This window comes from Bos taurus, chromosome 5, assembly GCF_002263795.3.
Source record: "Bos taurus isolate L1 Dominette 01449 registration number 42190680 breed Hereford chromosome 5, ARS-UCD2.0, whole genome shotgun sequence".
Taxonomy (NCBI): Eukaryota; Metazoa; Chordata; class Mammalia; order Artiodactyla; family Bovidae; genus Bos; species Bos taurus.
In genome coordinates, this window is record NC_037332.1 from 119,206,248 (window position 1) to 119,231,871 (window position 25,624).

The window sequence follows — 25,624 nt, forward strand, 5'->3', positions numbered from 1 at the left end:
AGAACCTGGGCAGACTGGCAGGCTGCACTCGGGCAGGGCCAAGCGGGCGGCCCTGAGAGGCGGGGCAGCCCCAGAGCGGAGGTGCAGGAGCCCCCACCCCACCACGAGCACAGCCCTGGGCGGGAGGGCTCTGTCCCTTTCGTCCCCCCGGACCACGGCCAAGGCCGCACCACGGCAAGGCAGCCCCAGCAGGCCGTCCACGGGGACCCGGGATGCCGGCAGAGAGAAGGCGGCCGTCAGACACGGGACAGAGCTATCCAAGGAAGATGTTTATTTTCAAGTTTCTATGGAAATGTTACAAACAATGGAAACTGAAAAGAAAAAAACATTTAAAGTTTCAAGCTACCATTTTAAAATAAAAATATGATTAGGTGAAATAATAAATAACGACACCCCAGAACACGAGAGATGAAGGCCGGGCACGAGCCAGGGGCAGGCGCAGGCCGGGGCGCCCTCCCCAGCCCGGCCGCCGGCCGCTCGGCGTGCTAGGGAGGCAGGAATGAAAGGGCCACACCGTCCAAATCTTGACTTTATTTTTTTTATATAAAAAATGCAATTTTGGAAACCCACCCTACCTTTTCCCCTAACATAATGCTTTTACCTCTTAAAAATAAAAATAAAGTACTAATCCTATGTACATCACATGTACCATAAAAAATGTATCCAAAGTTTCTATTGCTACCAAAGTGTTCTAAATCAAAACGAGTTACAGAAAGCCCCTCATTGTAAACAAAAGATTACAAGTTACAAAATCAAAGCACACACAGCCAGAGTCATTTATACAACAACCAACATCCTGCTCCCAAAGCAAGTTGAATTTTTATGTGCCTGTATAAAAATGCATATCAATATACTTCTGCAAATTTATTTTTCATTATAAAGCAAATGAATACACTTTCTACAATAAATAACCCGCTGGGAGGCACACCGTGGGAGGCTGGCAGGTGGGCCAGGCTGCAGGGGAGGCCCAGGAGGCCCGCCCCGGCCCTCACGGAGGCGGCGGAGTGTTTTTGGTGATTTGCGAGTGATGCACGCGGCATAAATTTATTCTCCACCTCTTTCCACAAAGTACCATTCAAAATAATGTCATTTTCTTTCTTAAAATACACATTTGTCATTGTAAATGTACATCCCGTCTATTAAATAGTGGTACTCTGTGTAAAGAGTATGATTTACAAAATTATTAAACATTCAAAAGTCTTTAAAAAAAAAGAGAGAGAGAGAGAGCGCTACAGATGGAAGAAATGACGCCAGCAGCATCCGGCCGGTGCCCTGTGAGGGGAACGGAGCGGCGCCCGGGATGCGCCCACGCCGTCACGGCGCCAGATGGGGATGGGTCCTAGAAAACCGGAAAAGAAAACCTCCCCCTCCCTGGGAGAAAGAACTCAACTAACCCTAAAACTCAGAATAAGTTAAGTGGTGAACAATGTACAGCATGTACAGCTCTGCACACTGGGCGGCCGCCCCTCAGTCTATGTCGCTGAGGTCGCTGGCCGGCTCCCCATGCACGCGGCTCAGGTGGCTCATGGCGCGGTCGAAGGCGACCCTCACGGCCTTGCGGATGCTCGAGTTCCTGCCCTCCATCATCTTCAGCTTGTCTATCGTCTCGTCAATGCCCAGAGGGACCATCTTGGACTTCGGAAGCCACTGCCTTTGAGGAAGAAAACAGAATGTGAGGCCCGAGCGCACCGCCTGCCCATGGCGACCCCGCACACGCCCGGCCTCCACACCCCAGGCAGCGCCTCGGAACCCCAGAGCGCGGGCCCTGCGGGCACTCCCACCGCCCCCGCCTGACCTCCAGGCACACCGCTCCCCAGCCGGCGGAGGGCAGGGCTGCCCAGCGGAACTCAGCAGGGCGGCCGGCTGGGGGAGGCAGGGTCAGCAAGACGCCCCCCACTGACCTGGGGCACCGCAGGCCCCGCACAGGGTGGTCGGCCTCACACAGGCCTCGGGGCGGGGGCTGCGGAGGAGAAGGCCGTGCAGCCACGGCAGGAGCAGCCCTTGCAGAGACAGGGGTCCGGGAGCCTGAGTGGGGCCCGCAGGGTGCACGTGGACCCAGGGGCCCAGCGCCCGCATCCCCGCCCGCCACGGGGGAGGCTGAGCGCCTGCTCGCGCTCAGCGGGGCCGCGCTCACCAGCTCCTCTTGTTGTCGAAGAAGAGCACGAGGAAGAGCTTCTCGTCGGCCTTGGTCTGCATGTGCTCGCCGACCTTCAGCACGTCCAGCGGCGGGGCGGGGATGGTCACCCCGTTGTGGTGGCCAGGCACGCGCGGCATCTTAGGATCAATGATCTGCACAGAGCGGGGCGCGAGGTCACAGCACAGGCTGCGCGGCCAGAGAGCGGTGGGCGGGAAGGGACGCCAGGCACACCCGACCCCGAGACCCTGACACCCCGACACCGTGAGACCCTGACCCCGAGACCCCCACACCCCGACCCCAACACCCCAACTCCCCAACACCGAGACCCCGACCCCGACACCCTGACTCCCCAACACCGTAAGACCCTGACCCCAAGACCCCCACACCCTGACCCCAAGACCCTGATACCCCAACACCCTGAGACCCCGACCCCGAGACCCCCACACCCCGACCCTGACACCCTGACTCCCCAACACCCTGAGACCCCAAATCTGAGACACCCACACCCTGACACCCCGACACCATGAGACCCCGACCCTGAGACCCGGACTCCCCAACACCCTGAGACCCCAACTCTGAGATGCCCACACCCCGACACCCCCACTCCCTGAGACCCCGACTCCAAGACTCCAACTCTGAGAACCCCACACCCCGACTCCCCGACACCCTGAGGCCCTGACTCCGAGTCCCCAACTGAGACCCCCACACCCCGACTCCCTGATACCCTGACTGCCCAACACCCTGAGACCCCGACTCCACGTGGGGTCTCCCAGGACACCTGTCCAAGCGCTGCTGGGGTGGCCCCAGGCCCAGGAGCGGGGGACGCGGCCCCGAGGCTGGGTGCCTGCACACCCTGACCCGCCCACCGCACTCACCAGGGCCGGGTACGAGGGGTAGCCACTGCACTTGGCCCACACGACCTTCAGGGGCTCGAGGACGGAGGCGGCCGCGTCGGTGGATATCCACATGCTGTTCTGCCCGACCTCTGGGGAGAAGAGTGGGGGAGAGGGGAGTCACGGCAGGGCCCTCAGGACCCGCTGGGCCGCGCACCTAAGATCACCTGGACACCAGGACCGGGGGACTTGGGTGGCCCAGCGTGGTGTCGGAGTCCTCTGCAGCTGCGCCCCGCCCCGCTCCGCAGCCCCGGGCCTCGGGGTTCCGGCACCTCCCGCTGCGCGCAGGGCTGGTGGGCACACACTCACCAGCAGCAATGCGCGCTGCCTTGGCATAGTTCCCGTTCTCGATGCAGGATATCAGCTCGCTGCGGCCCTCCAGCGTGTGCCTGCGGACCAGGGCCGGCTTGCCGCGGCCGCACTTCGGTGCGCTGAAGCTTCAGGGGGAAGCGGACAGACTGTCAGCACCCAGAGCGCACGGGTGCCCGGCGTGGGGGTTGTTCAGGGGAGGCGGTGTGGGCTACAGCCACTTTTTTTTGGCTCCACCACGTGGGATCTCAGTTTCCCAACCAAGGACCAGCCTGGGCCAGGCAATGAGAGTGCCAGGTCCTAACCACAGGACGCCAGGGGCTCCCAGCCATCGCCGCGACAAACCAGGCTGGGAAGCCCGTATGGACGCGGCCTGTTCGTCCGCAAGCTGTGCTCAGCTCTCACACGGTGCCTTCCCCACCGTGAGCTCCACAGAGCGGGTGGCGGGGAGCAGGCACACCCGGGGCCCACCTGGCGTCGCAGAGCGGGCTGCTGCTGGAGGAGATGCTGGACTCGGAGGCGCAGCGGCGGCGTGGCGCGGCGGTCCTCCCCGGGGCACCGCCCAGCTCCTGCTCGCCCCGCGCGGCCCCAAAGCCATTGGTGAGACCTGAAAAACAAGTGTGCGTGCAGCCCTGAGCTCACCAGCTCTCTAAATCGGGACAACACAGACAAACGCACCCTGCAACCCACACCCACGCGCCCAGTACAAGGAGACGCAAGGAAGGGGGGAACTGAGTGGAAACACAGATCCCACGAAGGCAAAGAGACACCGGCTATTCCTTCCTGGACGCTCCCGTCCCACTGACCGAGGCCCTGAGCCTGCGGGGTGGGGGTTGGGTAGGCTTCCAGGGGATCTGCACGTCCCCAGCGAAGGAACATCTTCTTCCAAGACAAAGCACGAGCAGGGTCCCCAGCCCTCCAGAGCCTGAGACCCAACACAAGCGTCTGGTCCGCGTGGGACCCTTGTGTCTGGAAGCCACTCACACCGAGCCTGCCACAGCACACAGGAGGCCAGGAGGCCCGAAGAGCAAGCGGCCCACAGGCCCACGGCATCAGGCCGCAGATCGAGGAGGACCTCAGAGCCAACCTCAGGTCCTGCCCCAGAAGTCCACGCCAGCAGGAGGCAGGGAGGAGACCAAGCGCCCCACCCGCCGGGTCACGAGGTGCCAGGAGCCCGAGGCGTGTCCAGCGACACCCGGCCCGGCCCGGCCCGGCCCCTCTGGGCGACGGCTGCAGGGGGGAGGTGCCTTTTCCCCCAAAAGAATCCCATTCCTCATGCTTCAAAAATCTAAAAATCTATTTCTTTAAAAATGTTTTGAAGGAACTGGCTGATTACTGGTTTTCTCATCTGCTGTACATACTTCTCTGTAAATAAAAGGAGACATGGAGACCCTTTACCAGACAGCCTCAAAGATGCAGGAAGACAGCGCGCTTTCTGCTGCCCCGCCCACAGTGAGCCGGTCAGGAGGCTGCGGCTCTGCCGGACGCACCCCAGGCCTGGCACTCTCTCTCTCCTACCAAGTCTTATTTACTTATAAGTAGCAGCCACAGGTAGTCAGGGGTGTTACACTCATTTTTGGAACCTGGACCAAACCACCCAGAGAAAGCACGTGTCTCGTCTCAGCCCAGGGGCCAGGTCCCCGGGCAAAAGCCCTGCAAAGGGAGCTCTGAGACGCCACCCACACCCCCAGGAAGCCCCCAGACAGACCAACGCGGGGCCAGGCCCAGACACGCCCTCAGGGACAGCAGGGCCAAGGGTGCTCAGCCACGGAACCAGAGCTGGGGGCCGCCTCCCCCCGCCCTCCAAGCCGCTCAGCTGCCTTTGCTGGCGGAGAGGAGGACCCCGAGAGGGTGACGGGCAGCCTCACCCCCACAGGCACCCGGCGCCTGGGAAGGGCTCGGTGAGGGGTCAACGGGGCCTGCCGTCTGCGGCCCCAGCACACGGCGGGAGGCGGGAGCCGCCCTCCCAAGGCCGACAGAGGGCGGGAAAAGGGGGAGACGGGCCAGCCCCAGGACCCTGAGCACATCCCGGGGAGACGGCGCCGAAAGCCCTGCCCATGCCCACACTTGGTGACGAGCGACACCAGGGAGAGAGGGCCCGGGGGCAGCTGGGGACACGCCCACCCGGGGTGACGAGCGAGTCAAGCAGTCCTCCACATGCTACCCGCTGAGCGGCACACAAGCCCAAGGGCATGAGGCCCGGGGCTGGAGCAGGGCCAGGCTCTGCCAGCTGCCCCACGCCGCCCAGAGACCTCGCGGGGCCTGAAGTGACACTGGGCAGGAGCTCGCACAGGGTCCCTTTGAAACACCAGGAGTCAGGTCAGGGCCCAGTCAAAAGTGGCTTTGGGGACAGGCCAAAGCCCCCAGGTTCCCTGGGAATCAGAGCCAAAGCCTCGGATGACAGAGGCACCCAGGATCTCAAACCCCCTTCTCCATCCCAGAGACTGACACGCCGAGTGGGGAGCCCTGGCCCAAGTCAAGACGCCGGTCGGCGGGGCCACAGCAAGCGTCCTGAACCCTCACACCACGGGGACAGGAGGCCCCTAGAGGCTCCCACAGGTGCGCTGGGCACCAGGCCCACACGCCACAGCCCGCCGGGCACGCGCGGGGCAGCAGGGGCCGCAGCCAGCCTCTGTTTTGGTTACAAGCTTTTATTTTCAGTGTTGCGATGGAGCTGCATTTGGGGTTGTTTCTCCACCTTTCAATGAAAACACAGATGCACAGCAAGTAGGATCCCGACTCCCTGCTCGTGCCCAGACCAGCTCCAAGAAGACGCAGCAGCAGGAAGGCCAGCGGGTCCCCCGTCAGCGGATGCCCACGCCAGGGGACAGGACGTCCGCTCCCGGCAGCAGGCATTTGGCGTGGTGACAGAGACAGAGCCGTGCATCCCGGGGACCCCGGGGGCGACCAAGGCACCGGAGAAGCAGGGGCGGCAGACGCCAGGGGCCAGCACCAACAGCAGACAGCGAGGGCGGAGGCGCTGACGCCACGCGGCTGGGCAGCGCGGTCCTTCCTGCGCCGGCCCCAGCTCCACCCCAGGTCCTCCAGAGCCAGTCCGGGGCCGGCCGAGCACAGGCCAGGTCTGTCCACGTCAGTCGCCTGTGGAGGCAGCGGCTCTGAGGGCGCCTCAGCCCAAGGCTTCGCTCTGCACGGCCACCCCGGGCGCAGGGAGGCCACGCGACGTCCCAGCCAGCTTGAGCGCCTGCGGGCGGCCGGACACCTGACGGGGCGGGCGGGGTAGGCGGCCTGGCTCCTCCAGGTGCTGTGTGTGGGCTTTGTGTGGCGCTTCCAATGCCATCCACAAGGACCGGGTGACACGCAAGGATGAGGGGTCCTTCCGCTTCTCCCGTCCAAGGTGAGCGAGAGAGAACAGTTAGGGTCCAAAGAGTGAGTTAGCCCGCATGTTAGTAGCTAAAACGAGGACCTGGAAAACAGCGAAACAGCCGTTTAGTCTGACTGAAGGCCAGACGCTCCCTGAGCAGCGCGCATGCCAGGAGCCACGTGGCAGGTGTCGCGACAGGAGGGGCTGACAGCTCGGAGCCCGGCCTGGGCCAAGAGTCGGCGGGCACAGAGGAAGCAGTCAGACAGCACGGGCCCCGGAGACGTGGCTCTGGGACCAACAGCCAACGCGATGACCCCCGGGGCACCTGCAGCGAGAGGCCCGCGTGTCCGGAAGGAGGAGGCCTTGCCGCGTGCAGTGGACGCCGAGGACTTCCTACGAGGCACAAAACGGCTCTCTGGGAAAACTGCAAGGCTGCGAATGCCCATATCCTGAGACCGCAAAGTCTGTGGCTTGGAGCCACGGAGCCCCGCCAGACGCCCGGGTGAGGCCACACCAGGACCGGGGACCAGGCCGGTTGGTGCCAAGCAAACCCTCAGGACAAACCGCGCGTGGAAGACGGAAGACACCGCTGTCTGGAGAGGAAGAAAGGGCTCTGCCTGAGCCGGGCCGCAGGGCCGGCACCTCCAACACACCCAGCCCACTCGCAAGGCCTCCAGAACCGCCTTCCAGAGCTGCCACCACCCGAGAACCTGCAGCGTCCTTGGCTCAGGGGTGGCAGCAAAGAAGTGACGTGGTTTCCACAGAGACATCTTGGGAGGGAGCCCAGAGGCCCCAAAAGTCCAGCAGCCGGAGACCCACAGGGCGGTGTCCGACTCGCCTCCCGGCAGCAGGGGGCCTGCTAGGAGAATCCTAGCAACAGAAAACCCAGCGGAGCGCCTCCCACTAAGCCTAGCTGAGAAAGGCCCCGCCACGAAGGGACCCATCTGAACCTGGGTCCTGGGCACTAACGCAGCCCAGAGCTCAGAGTCCCAACAACGCACCAACAATTACCCACTTGCTATCAGCTCATCAAAACAAAGCACTGTGCTTACTGGAAAGTGTATTATCTAATAGAACTAATTAACGGGCACAAGTTTACTCTGGCGACAAGAAGACCGGTCTATCCATCAAGGCACAGGAGACACACCTCCGTGAAAGCTGGGCACCCACCCACCCCGCGAACCTGCGCTGCGGCTCAAATCCAAGCAGCAGAGGGGAGGACGCACTTCTCTGCGTGGCTGTGACCGACGCACCGACAGCTCACGCCACGGCTCTGGTCCGCAGCCAGCACATCTCCATAGACACCCGCAGCACAGCCACGGTGGAGCGGACGCGAGGGTGACCCACCGCTAGTTTACCCACACGGAAACCCCGTGCCTCCGCCGGGAGGGCTGGGGTTCAGCGCAGGCTGAGCACAGGGGCGCGAAGGTGCCCGGTGTAAACACAGCCCGGGAGCTCCTGAGGAGCGCAGGCACGCGGACGGGAGTTCACCAGACAGACCTCAGCCACGAGAGCTCCGTGATAAACCAGAAGCACATTCGCACTACCTTAGCAGCAGACGGCTCAGTGCACGTGACCCAACCAAGCCACACAGGACAGAGCACAGGCGGACGGCACGCCGCGTCCACCCGGGCCCGCAGGCTTCAGAAGAGGGGCCCGCCGCCCGGCACCCACGCGCCCGCCAGTCGGGAGCCTCCCGGGCCCAGACTCCCCGGAAGGGACCAGCAGGGCCCCCAGGCCAGGCCGACCCCAGCCCTCGGCCACCCTGAGGTGCTGCCACGTCAGGCCTGCGACTGGGTGCTTCTCCAAAAGAAACAGCGTCTGTCTCCTCCCGTGGACGCAAAGGGCAAACGCCGGCCCTGGAGGCGCCCCCACCCGACTCCGCCCGGGACTGGGGGCGCACGGGTGGCGCTATTTACCTGTGTCCAGGCGCTTTCCCGGGGACCCCTCCTCCACCTCAGAGTCGCCGCAGGTGCTCCGCGACCTTTTTCTTGGCTGCAGAAGAGTCTCCAACCTCGGAAGGACTACAGACAAAAAGGTTTTGGTCCCTAGCTGAGGAGAAGTTGGCTGGGTTTCAGTGTTCTTGGCAGACTTTGGGGGGCTTACACTTTTCGATTTGCAGAAGAGAACAGAAGTGCGTCTGTTTACATCGCTCGATGGCTCCGCCCCCGGCGCAGCACCACTACGGGCGAGGGTGGGCTCTGGAGAGTGTCCGCTTAGCAGCGCGCTCTGAGTGCAAGTGCTATGTGACTCATTACCAAATGTGACTCTTTTGGACAGTTTACTCTGCTCTGGGTGGAGTTCTACTGGGTTGAGGGTTGGTGGTTCTGAGTTAGGCTCCGAGTTTGAAGGAAGAGGTAATGCATCTGATGGTTCAAGTTTAGGGGGAGATTTATCTCCTGAAAAAATTATAAATAAAGTGATTTTTGAAAGCTGATAATTATTCAAAGCTATCATAAAACTTACTATAATTGTGAAGTCCACCAAAACACTAATTCAGTCAAGGAAACACAGCATCACACATAACTGTCTGCAAGCAGCCACGGCCACACTGTGCGCGCCCCTGACGCCCGGCCGGCACCTGCACCCAGGGTCAGAGGCTCCTGAGACCACCGCACATGCGCCAGCCCAAGACACCATTCGAGTTCATGACAGTCGCTGCAATCGACAGTCACTTACCTTGAGGAAGAAAAATATGTCACGTAACTAAGGGGGTCTAAGCGGGCATTCCCACAGTCCTGACCTGGTCCACAAGGTTAGCAAACAGAAGGAAACAAGCATGTGAATCTGATTTCTGACCAGGGCATTCTAAGTTGATGTCAAAAAACGGAGCCGTGAGTGGCTGCAAACGCGCCAGGGAAGCCCCCCATCGGCTCTCAGACCGTGCCGCCTTCAGAAACGTTACAATCCAAGCTCGTTATTTTAAATCTGACTTGAAAGATAAAAACATAATCTTTGGACAACGACTATCTTAGCCTCTTTAGAAAGGCTTTTAGAAATTACAAAACAAGACGCCTGAGAGCCAGTGCATTAGCCCCGGGCCCTGGGTAGCTGGAGAGACCTGTCCTTGGAGGACGGGCTGGGCACGTCCTCTGGGATAAGCCACTGAGGTTTTCCTCCAATCGAGGCTGAGGCTGGCATCAAGACGTGCAACACAGAGGAAGTGACTGCGCAGCACACACGGCCACAAAGTCGTCTCTAGTGGACGAAGCCTGCAAACCTCCCCACATCTATCTGAAGCAGCACAATGTTAAAGTTTTCAACTCGAAGTCATTTTGAAAGTGAAAAGCTACACGACGTCCACGGCTCACTTACGTCTCGGAGCGCGTTTCGTCGGAGCGCGCGTCGTGAATCCTCCCCACTGATAGTGAGACGGGCCAGCCAGGCTTGGCGCCCAGGAGGGCGGCAGCGCTCAGGCTCCGCCCAGAGCTTTCAGACGCCACTCGAGCCTACGAAGGCTCGTGACACGGCTCGGAAAACGAAGAGAAAGCCTTTCCTTGACCAAAGCCGTTAGAAACGTCAGTGCAAACACACGTGCAAACTGGAAACACGTGTGCAGCTGGCAGGGCTCGAGTCCTGCTGACGGCGTGTGGCTGGTGACTGGTGACGAAGCTCCCACCCGCTGCCCGTGGCTGTGAGGGACACTGACCCGTTGGGGAGCTGCAGGCGGGCAGAGTGAGCACTGGACGCTCCCTGGGAGCAGGCCCCCCTCGTTCCCCAGAGAGGCCTCCTCTCCCCTCAACCTGGGGCCCCACAGGGGCTCTCGTGCTGACCTGATACCCGAGCTGCCGGCATCTGCCTCTGCCTCCACCTGGGCAGGGGACCCGCACTGCCCTGGAGCCGCCCCGCCCTCCATGGAGGACACCCCTCCCTCCGTGGAGGACGCCCCTCCCAAGGCCCCTACTCGGCAGCGGGCCAAGACGATGGCCGCCCCACCCCAGGCCTGGGCACTCCTGCCAGGGCAGCTGCCCCCAGCACACAGGCCCTGAACCCGGCGGCACCCACTGTGCCCACACTGCCTGCACCAGCCACGAGGGGGGCTCGTCTTAGGGGCGCCTCGCTCCTCCTCCCGAAGATGACGCTATGGCTCAGGGCTCTGAGTTTGCCAGCGCGGCTCACAGACGTATCCCGGGTGTCCACAGCCTCACAGATGGCGGGGATCACGGCAGAAGGTGCTCAGGTGACCCAGTGCAAACCATCACCCCACCAGCTGTGGGCCCCTCATGGGCCGCGGACTCCAAGCCTCGGTGTTCTCATCCGTCAGGCGGGAACAGACAGAACTGTGCCCGCCATCTGGCGGCCCACAGAGCAGGTGCTGGCCAGGGACGCTGGGGCCTGCCCTCGGGGTCGACACACTAGACCGACCTCCCCGTGGTCACTGGCTCTGGGGCCTGCCCTCGGGGTCGACACACTAGACCGACCTCCCCGCAGTCACTGGCTCTGGGGCCTGCCCTCGGGGTCGACACACTAGACCGACCTCCCCGCGGTCACTGGCTCTGGGGCCAGCCCTTGGGGTTGACACACTAGACTGACTTCCCCGTGGTCCCTGGCTCGGGGGTCTGCCCTCGGGGACCACACACTAGACTGACTTCCCCGCGGTCCCTGGCTCGGGGGTCTGCCCTCGGGGACCACACACGAGACCGACTTCCCTGCGGTCACTGGCTCTGGGGCCTGCCCTAGGGGTCGACACACTAGACTAACCATCCCCGCGGTCACTGGTTGCTAACACACCACTCAGCTGCTCGGGAGAAACATTCCGGGAACATCTGGAATAAATGACGTGTTCGCGGCATAAACGAACGCAGAGCCTCAGGACGCACCAGCGTGAAACCTGGCATCTGGAGTCCCACTTGAGGGAACTCACGACGCACAGATCAGCATGGGCCCTGCCCAGGGCACCCCACGCCACCATCCATGCCCCGGGCACTGACCTCCCATGAGATGCTTCCAAACCAAAGCTACACATGGACCAGGGACCCGGCCTGGCGCCTCACTCGACACCGTGCCGCCGTCTCTCCCGAGTCAGGGCGCCCCCCACCCAACTCGAGCGTGACCTCGTCATCCAGCCTCAGCTGCAGTGGTCCCGGCAGCCCCTACCCCTCTGGGGAGGGAGAGGACCCAGTCCTGAGCCGCGAAGACAGAGCCTCACCCTGAGACTAGACCGCAGTGTGGCAGCGGGAGGCAGACACCCCCTTGAGGCCCACGGCCACGCCCTCCTGACTGTTTGGGCCCCCACTGCTCAAGAAAACCAACCTGGAAACTGAAGACCTGCCTGCAAGGCTCCCCGCTGACCATGGGAAGGTCACAGCTGCCACCCCTCCGGCCTGCCCCACATCTCCTCATCAGGGTTTCCAGGGGAAACCCCGTGAGCATCAAATGACAACTAAGACGTTGAGAAACCACTGCCCTTTCAGGTGTGATGGACGATACTGCGTGATTTCCGTCCCAGGACCGTGTTCCCAAGCATGTTCCTGCAGTCCTTCACACGCGGCCGTCTCCGCGGTCTGCACCGACCACTGTTCACAGACACCCCCAGCGCTGATGTCTGTCGCCTCACAGGGGGCACCCCCACCCGTGCCGCTGGCCAGCCACCTCCACCACACTGCTCCTCCCACACGTCCCTTCCAGCCGGCCCCACTCAGACCACTGTGCTGGCTTCCTCTAACGTGGGCCCAGCTCCAGAAGCAGCATGAGGGGCCCGCAGGGACACCCGCATAGCGGGAGAGCTCAGAGAAGCTGCTCTGTGGATAGTAAACCAACCTGGTGACCCGTTCTCCCCCAAGAAGGGAGACGCACGCCCTCACCCTGAGGGGCAGCGGGGGCAGCAGAGGTGGCTGGCAGGAGGGGCCGCCCTGCACCCTGAGAACCCCGAGGGCACAGGGGAGCACAGCCAAGGAGTCCAGCGAGACCCGGCTGCCAAAGGCCCCCGGGAGAAGGGCTACTAGGAACCAAACCCACAGGCAGGGCCAGTGTGCTGATGGCAGGGAGGCCCTGGACTCTACCGTCCAAGCGTGAGTCCCGCCCCCGAGCAGGGACACTCCAGAGCCTGCAGCTGGCACACGGCCCCCCAGGCAGAGGGCACCACGAGGGGCCCCGCCCCACCACACGGCCACCTTCTCCCAACAGAGAAAGCTTAGGGATCCAGGTCCTACCCGCTGCTCCTCAGGCAGCTGGACCCCAGGACACCACTGGACCAGAGCAGCCCACCCGCCCACAGGCACCACAGAGTCACGGCATCACCGCAGAATACGGCAGGGCCGCAGGCCAGCACACACCCGCAGAGGCCACGGCCCTGTTCAAAGGGTGAGCAGCAGGACGGCTTTCGACGTCCTTTCATGAACCGCTTTGTTGTTCTTATTTGGACAAAGTGGTAAAAATTCAGAAAAACCACACACAGCTGCTAAGAGCCGTGCAGGGAGGGAGCCTGACCCCATGGCCTGTGCTGCTGCCTGAAACACCCAAGTCCCAAGTGAGGCGAGAAGGGCAGAAGGGGGGGACCCTCCACCCGCCCGAAGGGCACCTGAAGGGCACCTCCAGGAGCCCAGGCTGAGCCCGGGGCTGTCCCCAGGGAGGGGCCCCCACGGCGCGCGTCCCACCCACAGGGGCATGGGGCCACTGGAGGGCCCTGCTACCTTACACGCCCTGGGAGGGGGGCTGAGACAGTCCTCCCCCCGAGCAGCCTTGCCGGGTTACCTGGCACCTGCTGGGAGACTCTGCTCCACGTTCCCGCCCCAGCACACGGCCGTGCCTGCCGGCACACCGACCCTTCACCCTCCAACCGCCCTGCAAGGCTGTGGACAACCTGAACCGCGCTCGAGAAACAAATCTCATTTCACCCCCAACGTTTTTAAGTGGCCAAACTCGGCGCAGACAGGACGAGACCCCGGCCTCAGCCCGGAGCGTCTCCGAGCGCTTACCTTCCTCCGCGGCCTCCTGCCCCCGCGGAGCACCGTCCTCTTCCGAGCCTGCAGTACCTGACTCCACGGCCGGGGGCTGGCTGTGCTGCTGGCTCAGCTTGCTCCGCAGGACAGCAATCTCCTTCTTCAGCAGCTTGGCCCGCTTGCTCCGCGACCCGCTGGACTTCATGGCGCACGTGAGGTCCAGCATGTCCAGCAGCTCCCTCAGCTGCTCCTCCAGGACCATGTGGGCCCTGTTGGCCGGGTTCAGCAACCTGTCCACTGGAGGCAGAGACACGGCCATCAGCCGCCACATGGGCGCCGCCCACCTGAGACCCTCACCAGGGGCCCCAGGGCCCGCCTCGCATGGCGCCTGCTGGCTGGGTGCCACTGGCAGACACGGGGGCCGGGGCCGCGCCCGGGGACGCTGAGCTCTCCCACCGAGACCAGGTGCCCAGGCAAAGAAGGGCCGGAAAGAGGTCCAGACCAGCCAGGGGTGCCAGCTCGGGGCCAGTGCGTCTGAGCCCAAGTCACAGTCCCAGGTGGCTATGTGGCTTTTTTTAACTGGGCTGCAAAGTTCACAGGTAATCCTGTGTTTGGGGCATATTTATAAGAAAAATCCTTAACGAATTCTCAATTTCAGCCAAACACCAAAACGTATAAAGTGACTACCCTGAGTCAGTGAGAGGCGGCTAAGAAACTAAAGGAGTCTACAGAACCCCCTGCAGACAGACCTGGGACAAAAAGCACGGCAGCGCGGCCATCAGTCAAGGAGACGCCCTTGCTCCACCGGCAAACCTCTCCCTAAAGCGCCCACCTCATTACGAGAAGAGCAAGAAGCCAGTGCAGGGAATCGAGTAACAGCGCGTCCTAACAGGACGCCACAGATGGGAAGGCTCACAGCAAGAAATCCTATCTCATCCGAAAGCCTTGTAGCATCTGGCCTGCCCTCGGGCAGAGGACACCGTGGGGAGGGGCCCGGGGCCGCCCAAACGCAGAGGGGACACAAGTGCGCTTCTCGCCCCAGTCCATCCTTCGTGAAAACCTGGGCGCGGAAATGGATGCAGAGACTCACAGTGACGCGCCCGGCTGTTTCCTGCACGGCCGGCGCCCCTTCCCGACCCCGAGCGCTCAGGTGGGGGAGGGGATAGGACCTGGGAGAGCCAGCGCACACAGGACGTCCCTCTGGAGGCCGCCTCGTGAGGTAGGCAGACCCCAGCAGGGAGGGCCTGCACCTGTTCCCTACTCCCTCGCCAGGGGCTTCCTCTGCCACAGGACGTCCTCACAGGCCCCCAGGCCCACCTGAGCACACGGCCCGAGCGACACTGCTCCCTGGTCTGTATCAGGGCGACCTGCTGTCCCACTCGGGCCACGGCTCATGTGTCTCTCAAGTGGGCACCTGAAACGTGGATGCTCTCAGCAGAGATGTGCTGAGTGTAAGATACACGCCACACGGCAAACAGAGAAGAAGCCAGTGAAAGCGACCCTCTATGATTCCTGTGTCACTTACACATTAAAATCACCATACTCAGGCATACTAGGTTGAAGATACGACGTGAACACAAGTCCTCACGAGGCTCCTAGGAAACCTCAAGCCAGCGTGCAGCTCGCATCCCGCCTCCTGAGCCTGCACTCCAGCATCAGGGAAAATGCCCCCCTACCCGCTCCTGGATGGCCGTGCTCACCCTCGTCCCAGGAGAAAGGCCGCCGGGGGGCTGGGGGCGGCCGCTCGGGCAGGTGCATCCCCGAGGCCTCGTCGAAGCCGACACTGTCTGCCTGGCGCCGGGCCTGCCTGAGCACCACACCGCCCTGGTCGCGCAGCCGCACGGCGGCCCGGTAGAACACCGTGTCCTTGGCGTTGTACTTCATGCAGTTGTCCACGATGAGGTCAAAGTCCTCTTCCAGCTCCCTGAGTGTCCGGTACCCCTGTGCTTCTAGCCGCTTCCGCATTGTGGCAAAGTCCATGGGGCGTTTGATGTGATCCAGATAATCCGGGACCTGATTTCAGGGAACAAAGCAACTGTTTACAGGCACGACCAGAGTCACACACTCCACATAACCAGGACACCCGTCATGTACACACACACACAGGCGCACTCCAGGCTCACGCAGCACCGCGGGGCAGCCCAGGTCCTCTGGCCAGACACGCACGCACTGGGAGGGGTCGTTCCACATCCCCTGGGCCACTGCAGACCCGAGGGAGGCCGGCACAGGAGGCCAGGACACCTACCTCCTTCAGGCTCACTGGCTGGGCGAATATGCGGGCCGGGTCCTTCTCCTGCAGCTGGTCCAGCACCGAGCGCAGCAGCACAGTGAGCGGGGTCAGCCGCAGCTCCAAGGCCATCTGCTCCACCTTCACCTGGGGGCCAGGGCACCAGGGCTCAGCGCCCGAGGGGACACTCCCTCTGAGGAGCCACCTCCCACCTCGAGGGCGCAGCACCGTCCAGGGGCCAAAGGAGGTCCACGTTAAAGGCGCAAGCGGTACCCTCCTCCTGCTCACACCTCCTGGGACCCGCTGGACACCACCACGATCCCACCCCAGCCAGTCTTCTTCACGGCAGAGATGGGTATCACCCCTAAAGCCACCAGCACCCCTCACCAGAGAGGACCACTCAGAGGAAGCTGGGGCAAGGACTGCGGGGCCGAGCGCAAGCTGCCCCTTCCCGGGGCGCCCCGCCCCCGCAGCCTCACCTGCTCCCGCTTGAGCTTCTCGCGCTTGCGCAGAAGCTCGATGAGCAGGCGCGCGCGCTCCAAGTCATGCCGCAGCCGCTGCCAGTACTTGAGCTTCTCTTTGGCAGCTTGAATCTCCTCGTCGTTCTCTCTCTGAGAAGAAGAATGGAGTCGACCTTGTCCCCGACACAGACACGCAAGGGGAGGGCTCCGCGGCTCAGCCCCTCGCCTCCTCCCGGGACAAGCTCGCCTGTAGCTGGTTCATCTCCAGGCCAGCGCTGCGGCGAGGGGTGGGGCCGGACAGGGAGAGCGCGCGGCCAGGGCGCCCAGCGCTTCCGCCTGCACCCCACCGCCAGTGCCCGCATCCCCGGCCTCGCTCCCCTCCCTCCCCGAGCTCTGCCCAGGGCCTGGGGTCCTCAGAGCCTCCTGGAGGGGCTCAGGGCTGCCTGCCCCCAGCTCCCGGGGCCCACCCTCCCACCGCCGCACCTGCTAGCCGCTCAGCACACCTGAAGACTATCCCACCACAGCTCCTCCCACAACCCCCACTAAGCCTCCAGGCGGGAGTCTGGGGCCCTCCCGGTCAAGGCCACCCGGAAGCCGAGTCCGACCTCACGCACGAGGCTCCCCTTCCCTGCCGCCGCTGCCACCATGGACCTGCTCCGGCTGCAGCGGCGCAGGCACCGCTTTCCAGAACGCTCCGCACAAGCCTCAGGCCCTCTTCTCTCCTCAGCCTCTTCTGCCCCTTGGGGCCCACCCCATCCGGAGTGAGCTGTAACAGCACAGCCATGTGGCTGCGTCCGCGGCCCCCAACCCCTATCCCAGTGCAAACCCTGAACCCTGGCAGCAGGAAGCACTCTGCTCTGAGAGGATCGACCCTAAGGCTGACGCTGCGTTCCAGGACCTCAGGGTCTGAAGGCGAAAAACCCGTGGCCAGAGTTGCAAGGCCCCTCTCGCTTTACTGGGGAAGGCAGCAGAGGGGCCCACCCAGGAGGCCGGGCGCAGGGACTGAGCCGGGCCTGAGCCTCCCCTCCACCGGCATCCTCCAGCTCTACTGGATTCCAATCACCGGCTTGTTTTTACATTATTTGAAATTCTCAGGCATCAAACAGGAGTTAACAGTAACATCAGCTGTTTAAACAAGGCCAGTAAATACATTAAACAATGGGCTCAGAAAACCAAATTCCCCGAGAGCATCTGAAATGATCTTGTTCGTCAGTTTGAAACAGACACTGAAAATATGAGCTCCAAGGCCGTTTGGCCTGGTGCCCACGTGAGACAGAGGACAGCATTAAGTCCCCAGAAACCCGATGCCCACCTGCTGTGCCGACCACTGCTGCAAGACCACAGGCCCTGCCTCCGACACAGTGCCCCCGCCAAGCAGGAAGCTGCAGGGAGGACGTGACCAAGCCCCACGCCTCTTGTGTACAGAAGGGCCTGCCTTTCTGACTCCACATGAGCAGTCTTTAATTGATGCTGCTGCTGCCGCTAAGTCGCTTCAGTCGTGTCCGACTCTGTGCGACCCCATAGACGTCTGGCAGCCCACCAGGCTCCCCTGTCCCTGGGATTCTCCAGGCAAGAACACTGGAGTGGGTTGCCATTTCCTTCTCCAGTGCATGAAAGTGAAAAGTGAAAGTGAAGTCGCTCAGTCGTGTCCGCCTCTCAGTGACCCCATGGACTGCAGCCTACCAGGCTTCTCCATCCATGGGATTTTCCAGGCAAGAGTACTGGAGTGGGGTGCCATTGCCTTCTCCACTTTAATTGCTACGTGAAACCAATCCTGGAAGGTTGCATATACTGGGGGAGTACTACAGTCATTTCTGGTTTCAAACAGCTATCAAGAGAGCTCTGAGAAGACTGCAACCCAGCCATCGTTCACCCGTGGAAGGAGGGGAACACACCCAGTGCCTAGAAGTGAGACGGACAGAACCCCCTCACCCCACAAGGTCAACACCAACTGGGTCAGACCAGCACCCCAGCTGCGGACAGAGCAGACCAGCTCTGCAGCGTGAGGACCCCGCACATCAGGCCGACTCCCAGGACACGAGCAAGGGTGGGAGACGCTGAGGGACAGCCGTCTCGCCCTGCCGAACCACCAGCAGCAGCAGTGCGGACAGCAAGAGGCCCTGCCCCAGCTCAGCAGGACAACCAGCTGTCCGAAAGCCCCCGGAAAGCGAATGGGGGACGCCCTCCCACCACAGGACGCATCAGGGGGATCTGGCGGACGTGAGCACTCGAGGGCGGGTGGGACAGGAGCCGCACCCTCACGCCCAGCAGGCCCCCAGCCTGCTCTGCAGGATGGAACCACCACGGGAACCTACAGAGGCCAGGGTTCCATGGGCCCAGGAGAGACCACCGAGGGGCCAGACCACCAAGGAGGCAGGGGCCAGGAGCGCCCAGCAACCGCAGCGCCTCATCCCGTCCAGCCCAGCTCATCCCATCTGTCCGTCCGTCCCTGACTGGAAGGTCTGCCATGAGAGAGAAGGGCTGCACCTAGCCTCTCCCAGGGCCCAGCTCAGGGCAGATGCCCAGACACACAGACTAGTGAGTCAGGTTAAACTCTGATACCAAACATTTTTCAAGTTTCAAAAATCATCAAAATCACACCAAGCGTTCGACAGTCCATGTGGAACATGAACGGGTTGCCCCCAAAAGCCAACTTTCACTAGGATGGGTGGGAAGCCAGAGGTAGTGCAGCCCTCCCACCTAGCCCGCGATGGGGAGCTCCCGGCCATGCCAGGCTGGCGGGGGGCAGGCAGACCCCCAACCCGTGGCCCTGCCCACACAGGCTGCACCACTGAGCTCACCACCACCGAGGCAGGACTGGCCCCTGGTCAAGCCCAGCTGCACCTCCCGTCTGAGTCTCTGTGGCTCCTTGCAACTCCTTCAGCCAAGAGGACCGGCCCTTCTGTTTCCTGTGCGTGGACTCTCCTGTCATTACGAATTCCCCATGCGTAGCAGGACGTGAGAAGAACATGACTGCTCTCAAACCCACATGCTGACCCTGGGAATGCGTGCTCCCCTGAGGTGCAGGCAGGCCCCTCACGCACCCCAACCTCGGCCCAGGTCCCGCTCCCCACTCGATTCCCCACGCCAGCCCAGCCCCAGACCAGACTCCCAGCTCTGCTCTCTCTGCACCTCCCACTGCTCCGCCGTCACCGGGCTGAGGACAAAGGCCCCGTCCGGCCTCCCTGCTCCCATCTCGAGATGCCCTCTGCCTAACTCACCAGCCCCAAGGTCCAGCACCCTCTCCGAGCACCCAAAGGCCCTGTGGGCTCTGCCCTGCCCTCCTTCCTGGAGCTCCTGAGGCAGCACCAAGCCAAACAGCCACCCTCAGTCCCCAAGGTTCCAGCCCTGCAGCCCCAAGGACGCTCCCCCAGCCCACAGCCAGCCCTCACAGCCCACAGGCCCAGGTCCTGACACAGCCCTGACGGAGACAGAACCCCGTGTCCAGTGGGGAGAAGGAGAGCACACGGCCTCCCCAAGAAAGGCCCAGGGGGGCAGAAGGCTCAGGACGAGCATCCCCGCCCCAGGGCGGGCAGCAGGACTCAGCCGTCAGCAGTCCTGCCGCCGCACGGAGCCGGCAGGAGGCGGGAGCCGAGCACCTGGCCCTGTCAGCCCCTCTGTACGCGTCCAGGGCGGCTCCAGCCTGGTGCGTGGGGCTCAGCCTCCCCAGCGGGCGGGGGGGCGGTGTTGGTGAGCCTGCACATCTGTGCCCGTCTCGGGGGAGGGGACTCAGACGGCACTGCAGGCACCAGGACCGCCGGGCGGGGGGACCTGACCTGCCTGTCACACCCCGGGAGCGGCAGGTCCAGGGAGCGGCCCCGCGGCCGTGTGCCACCTCCTTCCCTGGAGATAGAGGAGGGTCAGGGGCACGGCCCACCCCACAGTCGCCCAGAAACGTCACACTCCTCTGGATTTCAAAAAGCATTAGAGAGATAGCAGAATCCAAGCTTCTCTTTTTAAACGAGCATTCATGTGTGTGCAATGCTGAATGACCTGCCATCAGCTCTGCAGGCCTAAGGAGGTGAAGGCCTAAGGAGGTGAAGAGGCAGAGCTCCGTCCAGGCCGGGCAGCACACAGCCTGGGACTCGCACAGGAACCACGGGAAGAAGGCACACAGAGCGGGGAAGCGGCGGCTCTGGGGACCACGCGAACGAACGGGCGGCCGCCGTCACCCGCCGTGGGACCAGCGACGGGAGCCTCCAGCCAGGCAGCCCTGCCCGACTGGAACTCGGCAGAGGGCTCCCACACCAGGGAAGTCCCCGCCAGCCCAGGGGCACCGTGACCCCTGCACCCCCTCGGGCATCGTGGCTCACGGAGCCTTCCGGACAACGTGCTGGGCGGCCCTGCTGCACGCGGGCAGTGGGAAGAGCAGAGTCCGCTCAGCCCTGAGGCCCGCCCTCAGCTCCAGCAGCGGCCAAGCCCCATTTATCTGTGACAGCTCATGAAGTCGGTGTCTCCCTTCCTAAACCCACCTTTCAGAAAAGGACTCTGAACGTCAGCCGGCCTGTGAACCTGCGTCAGCTACTGAGAGGAAGGCGCACGTCCCGCCCCGGCTGCCCCTCCTGCGCACTGGTCCCTGCCAGAGGCCCCGGCACACCCACCCCCTGCTCAGCTGGCAGAGGCTCCCCCGCGCGCCCCCAGTGGGCGGGGCCAGGAAAGGCCAGCACAGAGCGGGGCTGAGGGGCACCTCGGACGGAGGCTCCGCCTGCCGCCCCGGCCGAATGCCGCCTCCCGGCCCCGGCGGGCCACGTACCTGCTGCGAGCTCCTGTGGGACTGCAGGCTGGACTGGAGTCTGCGCAGCAGCGGGACTCCGTTCCTGGACAGCCTCTTGAGGAGCCAGTAGCTGTGGGCGCGCTCGACAAACTGCTTCTTCCGCTGAATGGCCACCTGATTTGCAATCCTATTTAATCTAGAACATGGAAAAACTCGGGGTTTAGCTATGAAGCAGGACGTGGACACGTTATCACGGAAACTAGAAACAACAGCGTTACAGTTAACAAACCGTGTGCGGCCCCCGCCTGTCCCCCGCCCCCCCCCACCACCACCTGCCTCCTGGCCCCGTCTGTCTGCGGGCCGCGACCTGCCACTGCCACTCAGCTCACGCGTCCAGGGACCCCGGGTGCCCCCCGCTCCGAGCCCTCAGCTCACGCATCCAGGGACCCCGGGTGTCCCCCACTCCGAGCCCTCAGCTCATGTGTCCAGGGATCCCAGGTGTCCCCCCCTCCGAGCCCTCAGCTCACGCGTCCAGGGACCCCGGGGTGTCCCCGCCTCGGAGCCCTCAGCTCCTGCGTCCAAGGACCCCGGGGTGTGCCCCCCTCTGAGCCCTCAGCTCATGCGTCCAGGGACCCCGGGTGTCCCCCCCTCCGAGCCCTCAGCTCATGCGTCCAGGGACCCCGGGTGTCCCCCCCTCCGAGCCCTCAGCTCATGCGTCCAGGGACCCCGGGTGTCCCCACCTTCGAGCCCTCAGCTCAGGCATCCAAGGACCCCCAGTGTCCCTCCCTCCAAGCCCTCAGCTCAGGCATCCAAGGACCCCGGGTGTCCCCCCCTCCAAGCCCTCAGCTCACGCGTCCAGGGACCCCGGGTGTCCCCCATTCTGAGCCCTCAGCTCACGCGTCCAAGGACCCTGGGTGTCCCTTCCTCCGAGCCCTCAGCTCATGCGTCCAGGGACCCCAGGTGTCCCCACCTCCAAGCCCTCAGCTCATGCATCCAAGGACCCCGAGTGTCCCTCCCTCCAAGCCCTCAGCTCAATCCGTCCAGGGACCCCGGGTGTCCCTCCCTCCGAGCCCTCGGCTCAGGCGTCCAAGGACCCCGGGTGTCCCCCACTCCGAGCCCTCAGCTCATGTGTCCAGGGACCCCAGGTGTCCCCCATTCTGAGCCCTCAGCTCACGCGTCCAAGGACCCTGGGTATCCCCCCCTCCGAGCCCTCAGCTCAGGCGTCCAGGGACCCCGGGTGCCCCCTCTCCAAGCCCTCAGCTCACGCGTCCAGGGACCCCGGGTGCCCCCCCTCCAAGCCCTCGGCTCACGCGTCCAGGGACCCCGGGTGTCCCTTCCTCTGAGCCCTCAGCTCACGCGTCCAGGGACCCCGGGTGTCCCCCATTCTGAGCCCTCAGCTCACGCGTCCAAGGACCCTGGGTGTCCCTTCCTCCGAGCCCTCAGCTCATGCGTCCAGGGACCCCAGGTGTCCCCACCTCCAAGCCCTCAGCTCATGCATCCAAGGACCCCGAGTGTCCCTCCCTCCAAGCCCTCAGCTCAATCCGTCCAGGGACCCCGGGTGTCCCTCCCTCCGAGCCCTCGGCTCAGGCGTCCAAGGACCCCGGGTGTCCCCCACTCCGAGCCCTCAGCTCATGTGTCCAGGGACCCCAGGTGTCCCCCATTCTGAGCCCTCAGCTCACGCGTCCAAGGACCCTGGGTATCCCCCCCTCCGAGCCCTCAGCTCATGTGTCCAGGGACCCCGGGTGCCCCCCCTCCAAGCCCTCAGCTCACGCGTCCAGGGACCCCGGGTGCCCCCCCTCCAAGCCCTCGGCTCACGCATCCAGGGACCCCGGGTGTCCCTTCCTCTGAGCCCTCAGCTCACGCGTCCAGGGACCCCGGGTGTCCCCCATTCTGAGCCCTCAGCTCACGCGTCCAAGGACCCTGGGTGTCCCTTCCTCCGAGCCCTCAGCTCATGCGTCCAGGGACCCCAGGTGTCCCCACCTCCAAGCCCTCAGCTCATGCATCCAAGGACCCCGAGTGTCCCTCCCTCCAAGCCCTCAGCTCAATCCGTCCAGGGACCCCGGGTGTCCCTCCCTCCGAGCCCTCGGCTCAGGCGTCCAAGGACCCCGGGTGTCCCCCACTCCGAGCCCTCAGCTCATGTGTCCAGGGACCCCGGGTGTCCCCCCTCCAAGCCCTCAGCTCACGCGTCCAGTGACCCCGGGTGTCCCCCATTCTGAGCCCTCAGCTCACGCGTCCAAGGACCCTGGGTGTCCCTTCCTCCGAGCCCTCAGCTCATGCGTCCAGGGACCCCAGGTGTCCCCCATTCTGAGCCCTCAGCTCACGCGTCCAAGGACCCTGGGTGTCCCCCCCTCTGAGCCCTCAGCTCACGCGTCCAAGGACCCCGGGTGCCCCCCCTCCAAGCCCTCAGCTCACGCGTCCAGGGACCCCGGGTGTCCCCCACTCCGAGCCCTCAGCTCATGTGTCCAGGGACCCCGGGTGCCCCCCCTCCAAGCCCTCAGCTCACGCGTCCAGGGACCCCGGGTGTCCCTCCCTCCGAGCCCTCGGCTCATGTGTCCAGGGACCCCGGGTGTCCCCCCCTCCAAGCCCTCAGCTCACGCGTCCAGGGACCCCGGGTGTCCCTTCCTCCGAGCCCTCAGCTCACGCGTCCAGGGACCCCGGGTGTCCCTTCCTCTGAGCCCTCAGCTCACGCGTCCAGGGACCCCGGGTGTCCCCCACCCTAAGCCACGCATGCTCACGCACCAACCTCCCCCAGGTGGGAGCGGCCCTGCAGGATGGCCCCTCTCAGGGGGCCCCGGTCCCCGCCAGACAAAAAGCAATGGGACAGCTGGAGGCAGAAGCTGCTGGGGGTGCGGTCAGCTCCTCGTCACAAAAGCAAGCACAAGCGTCTCCAGGCCTCGTGGCAAGACCATCGTTTCAGAGACTGTAAAACTCGAAGGATTTTAAGAACACTCAAGGGCACACCAAGGGCTTCACACCCTCCAGGCTGGGTTCTGGCCCCTGCCTCTGCCCGTCCTGGGAACCGCGCCTCCTGAAGACAACAAATGCAGGCTGAGGACCAAACTCCAATGGGACCAGGAGGCTTCCTTCCGGTACACAGGACATCAACATTTCAGGGCGGAGATAAAGGAATTTTAAAAGGACATCTTCTGAGGAGTGTGATTCCTAATTCATATGTAACTGTGCTGACACCCTCGGCTCCGCTGAGTCCAGAGCCACAACGCTCCTTGGCTCCGCTGAGTCCAAACCCACAACGCTCCTCGTCATTAAGGCAGTGGCTGCAGCTCAAGCCTCGGGGCTGAAGGCCAAGTGCCGCTCAGGATGGCCCTGCCCGGGGCCTCTTCTGGCGGCCGAGGAATCCAGCGAGGGGCAGCTCCACCCAGGCACAGCGGCCCGGGCAGAGAGCGAGCCCCAGCCCAGCGCGTCCACAGGCCCGCCCGGTTACACGGTGCCGGCTCCAGCGGCAGCCAGAGCATCCCCACAGCCCCTCCACGGCTCCAGCAGAAGGCGCTGGGGACCCTGGGCCCCCGCTCTGCAGAGGGGCTGTGTCTGTCCTGGGCACCTGGCAGGCGCCCTTCTGCTGAGACCTGTCCTCACCCTGTGACTGCCACCTGACTCAGGACCAGCAAAGAGCAGGCAGCTTCACACACAGAGCGCACGCAGACGTGTGCTCTCTCACATGCTCGGCTCCTGCAACGGTGAAGGGTGGCACCAGTAAAAGGTGGACTCGGCGTGCAACACCGACTGAGGCCACCAGGGAGGAACATGAGGCAGGCACAAGAGTGTGGGAAAACCTCGGCAAAACCAGAACCGTGCTAGCTGAAAAGACTAGCAAAGAAGCAAACGGGAGCAGAAAGCAACTAACAGTGAGCCTTGTGCCTTTAAAACAGCACTGTTCACAACAGCCAAGACACGGAGACAACCTCAATGCCCGTCAACAGGAATGGCAGAGAAGATGGGGTGTGTGAGAAACAGCCACAAAAAAAGAAGGAAATGATGACACAGTAGCAACAGGGATGGGGTGTGTGTGTGTGTGTGAGAGAGAGAGAGAGAGAGGGAGAAAGAGGGGGAATATCACTCGGCCATTAAAAGAAGGAAATAATGACACAGTGGAGACTCCCAGGACAGCGGCGCCTGGGGGGCTGCCGTCTCTGGGGTCGCACAGAGTCGGACGCGACTGAAGCGACTCAGCAGCAGCGCACAGATGGACCTGGAGACGGTCACGCCGAGGGAGCCAAATCAAAGACAAACACTGTATCGCTTATGCGTGCAATCCAAATGGCACAGATCAGCTTACGTACAAAACAGAGACCCACAGGCTTGGCTTAGAGACCAGACTTACAGTGACCAGGGGACAGGGTTGGGGAGAGATGAATCAGGAGTTTGGGATTAATATATACACAGAACTGTACGTAAAACACATAAACAACAAGTGGCTACTACGCAGCATAGGGAATTATAGTCCACGTCCCGTAATAAACCCCAATGGAAAAGAATATGAAAAAAACAACCGTGTAACTGTGTCACTCTGCAACACACCAGAAATTTGCCACTGTTCAGTCACTAACTCTCTGCAACCCCGTGGCCTTGCTGCAGCAAGCCAGGATTCCCCGTCCTTCACTGTCTCCCGGCGTTTGCTCAAACTCACGTCCACTGAGTCAGTGATGCCATCCAACCATCTCG

The 25,624-nt window shown here is 63.1% G+C and overlaps 1 protein-coding gene across 6 annotated transcripts in view; it reads right to left on the minus strand.

Annotated features, from left to right (window-relative positions):
* Positions 1-256: 256 nt before the first annotated feature.
* The window catches only part of BRD1 (bromodomain containing 1), a 37,214-nt gene continuing 11,846 nt past the window's right edge, over positions 257-25,624 (minus strand). Inside the window, exons 3-13 of one of the 6 annotated variants that reach the window (XM_024992836.2) lie at positions 20,984-21,140; positions 16,249-16,380; positions 15,788-15,916; positions 15,243-15,555; positions 13,579-13,839; positions 8,581-8,685; positions 3,811-3,946; positions 3,340-3,467; positions 3,013-3,122; positions 2,135-2,289; positions 257-1,651 (exon numbers count right to left, since the gene is read on the minus strand). In XM_024992836.2, coding sequence (XP_024848604.1) covers positions 1,468-1,651; positions 2,135-2,289; positions 3,013-3,122; positions 3,340-3,467; positions 3,811-3,946; positions 8,581-8,685; positions 13,579-13,839; positions 15,243-15,555; positions 15,788-15,916; positions 16,249-16,380; positions 20,984-21,140 — 1,810 coding nt within the window. In that variant the 3' untranslated portion in view covers positions 257-1,467. The other 5 variants (XM_024992835.2, XM_024992837.2, XR_009494727.1 and 2 more) reach the window with 5 other exon arrangements.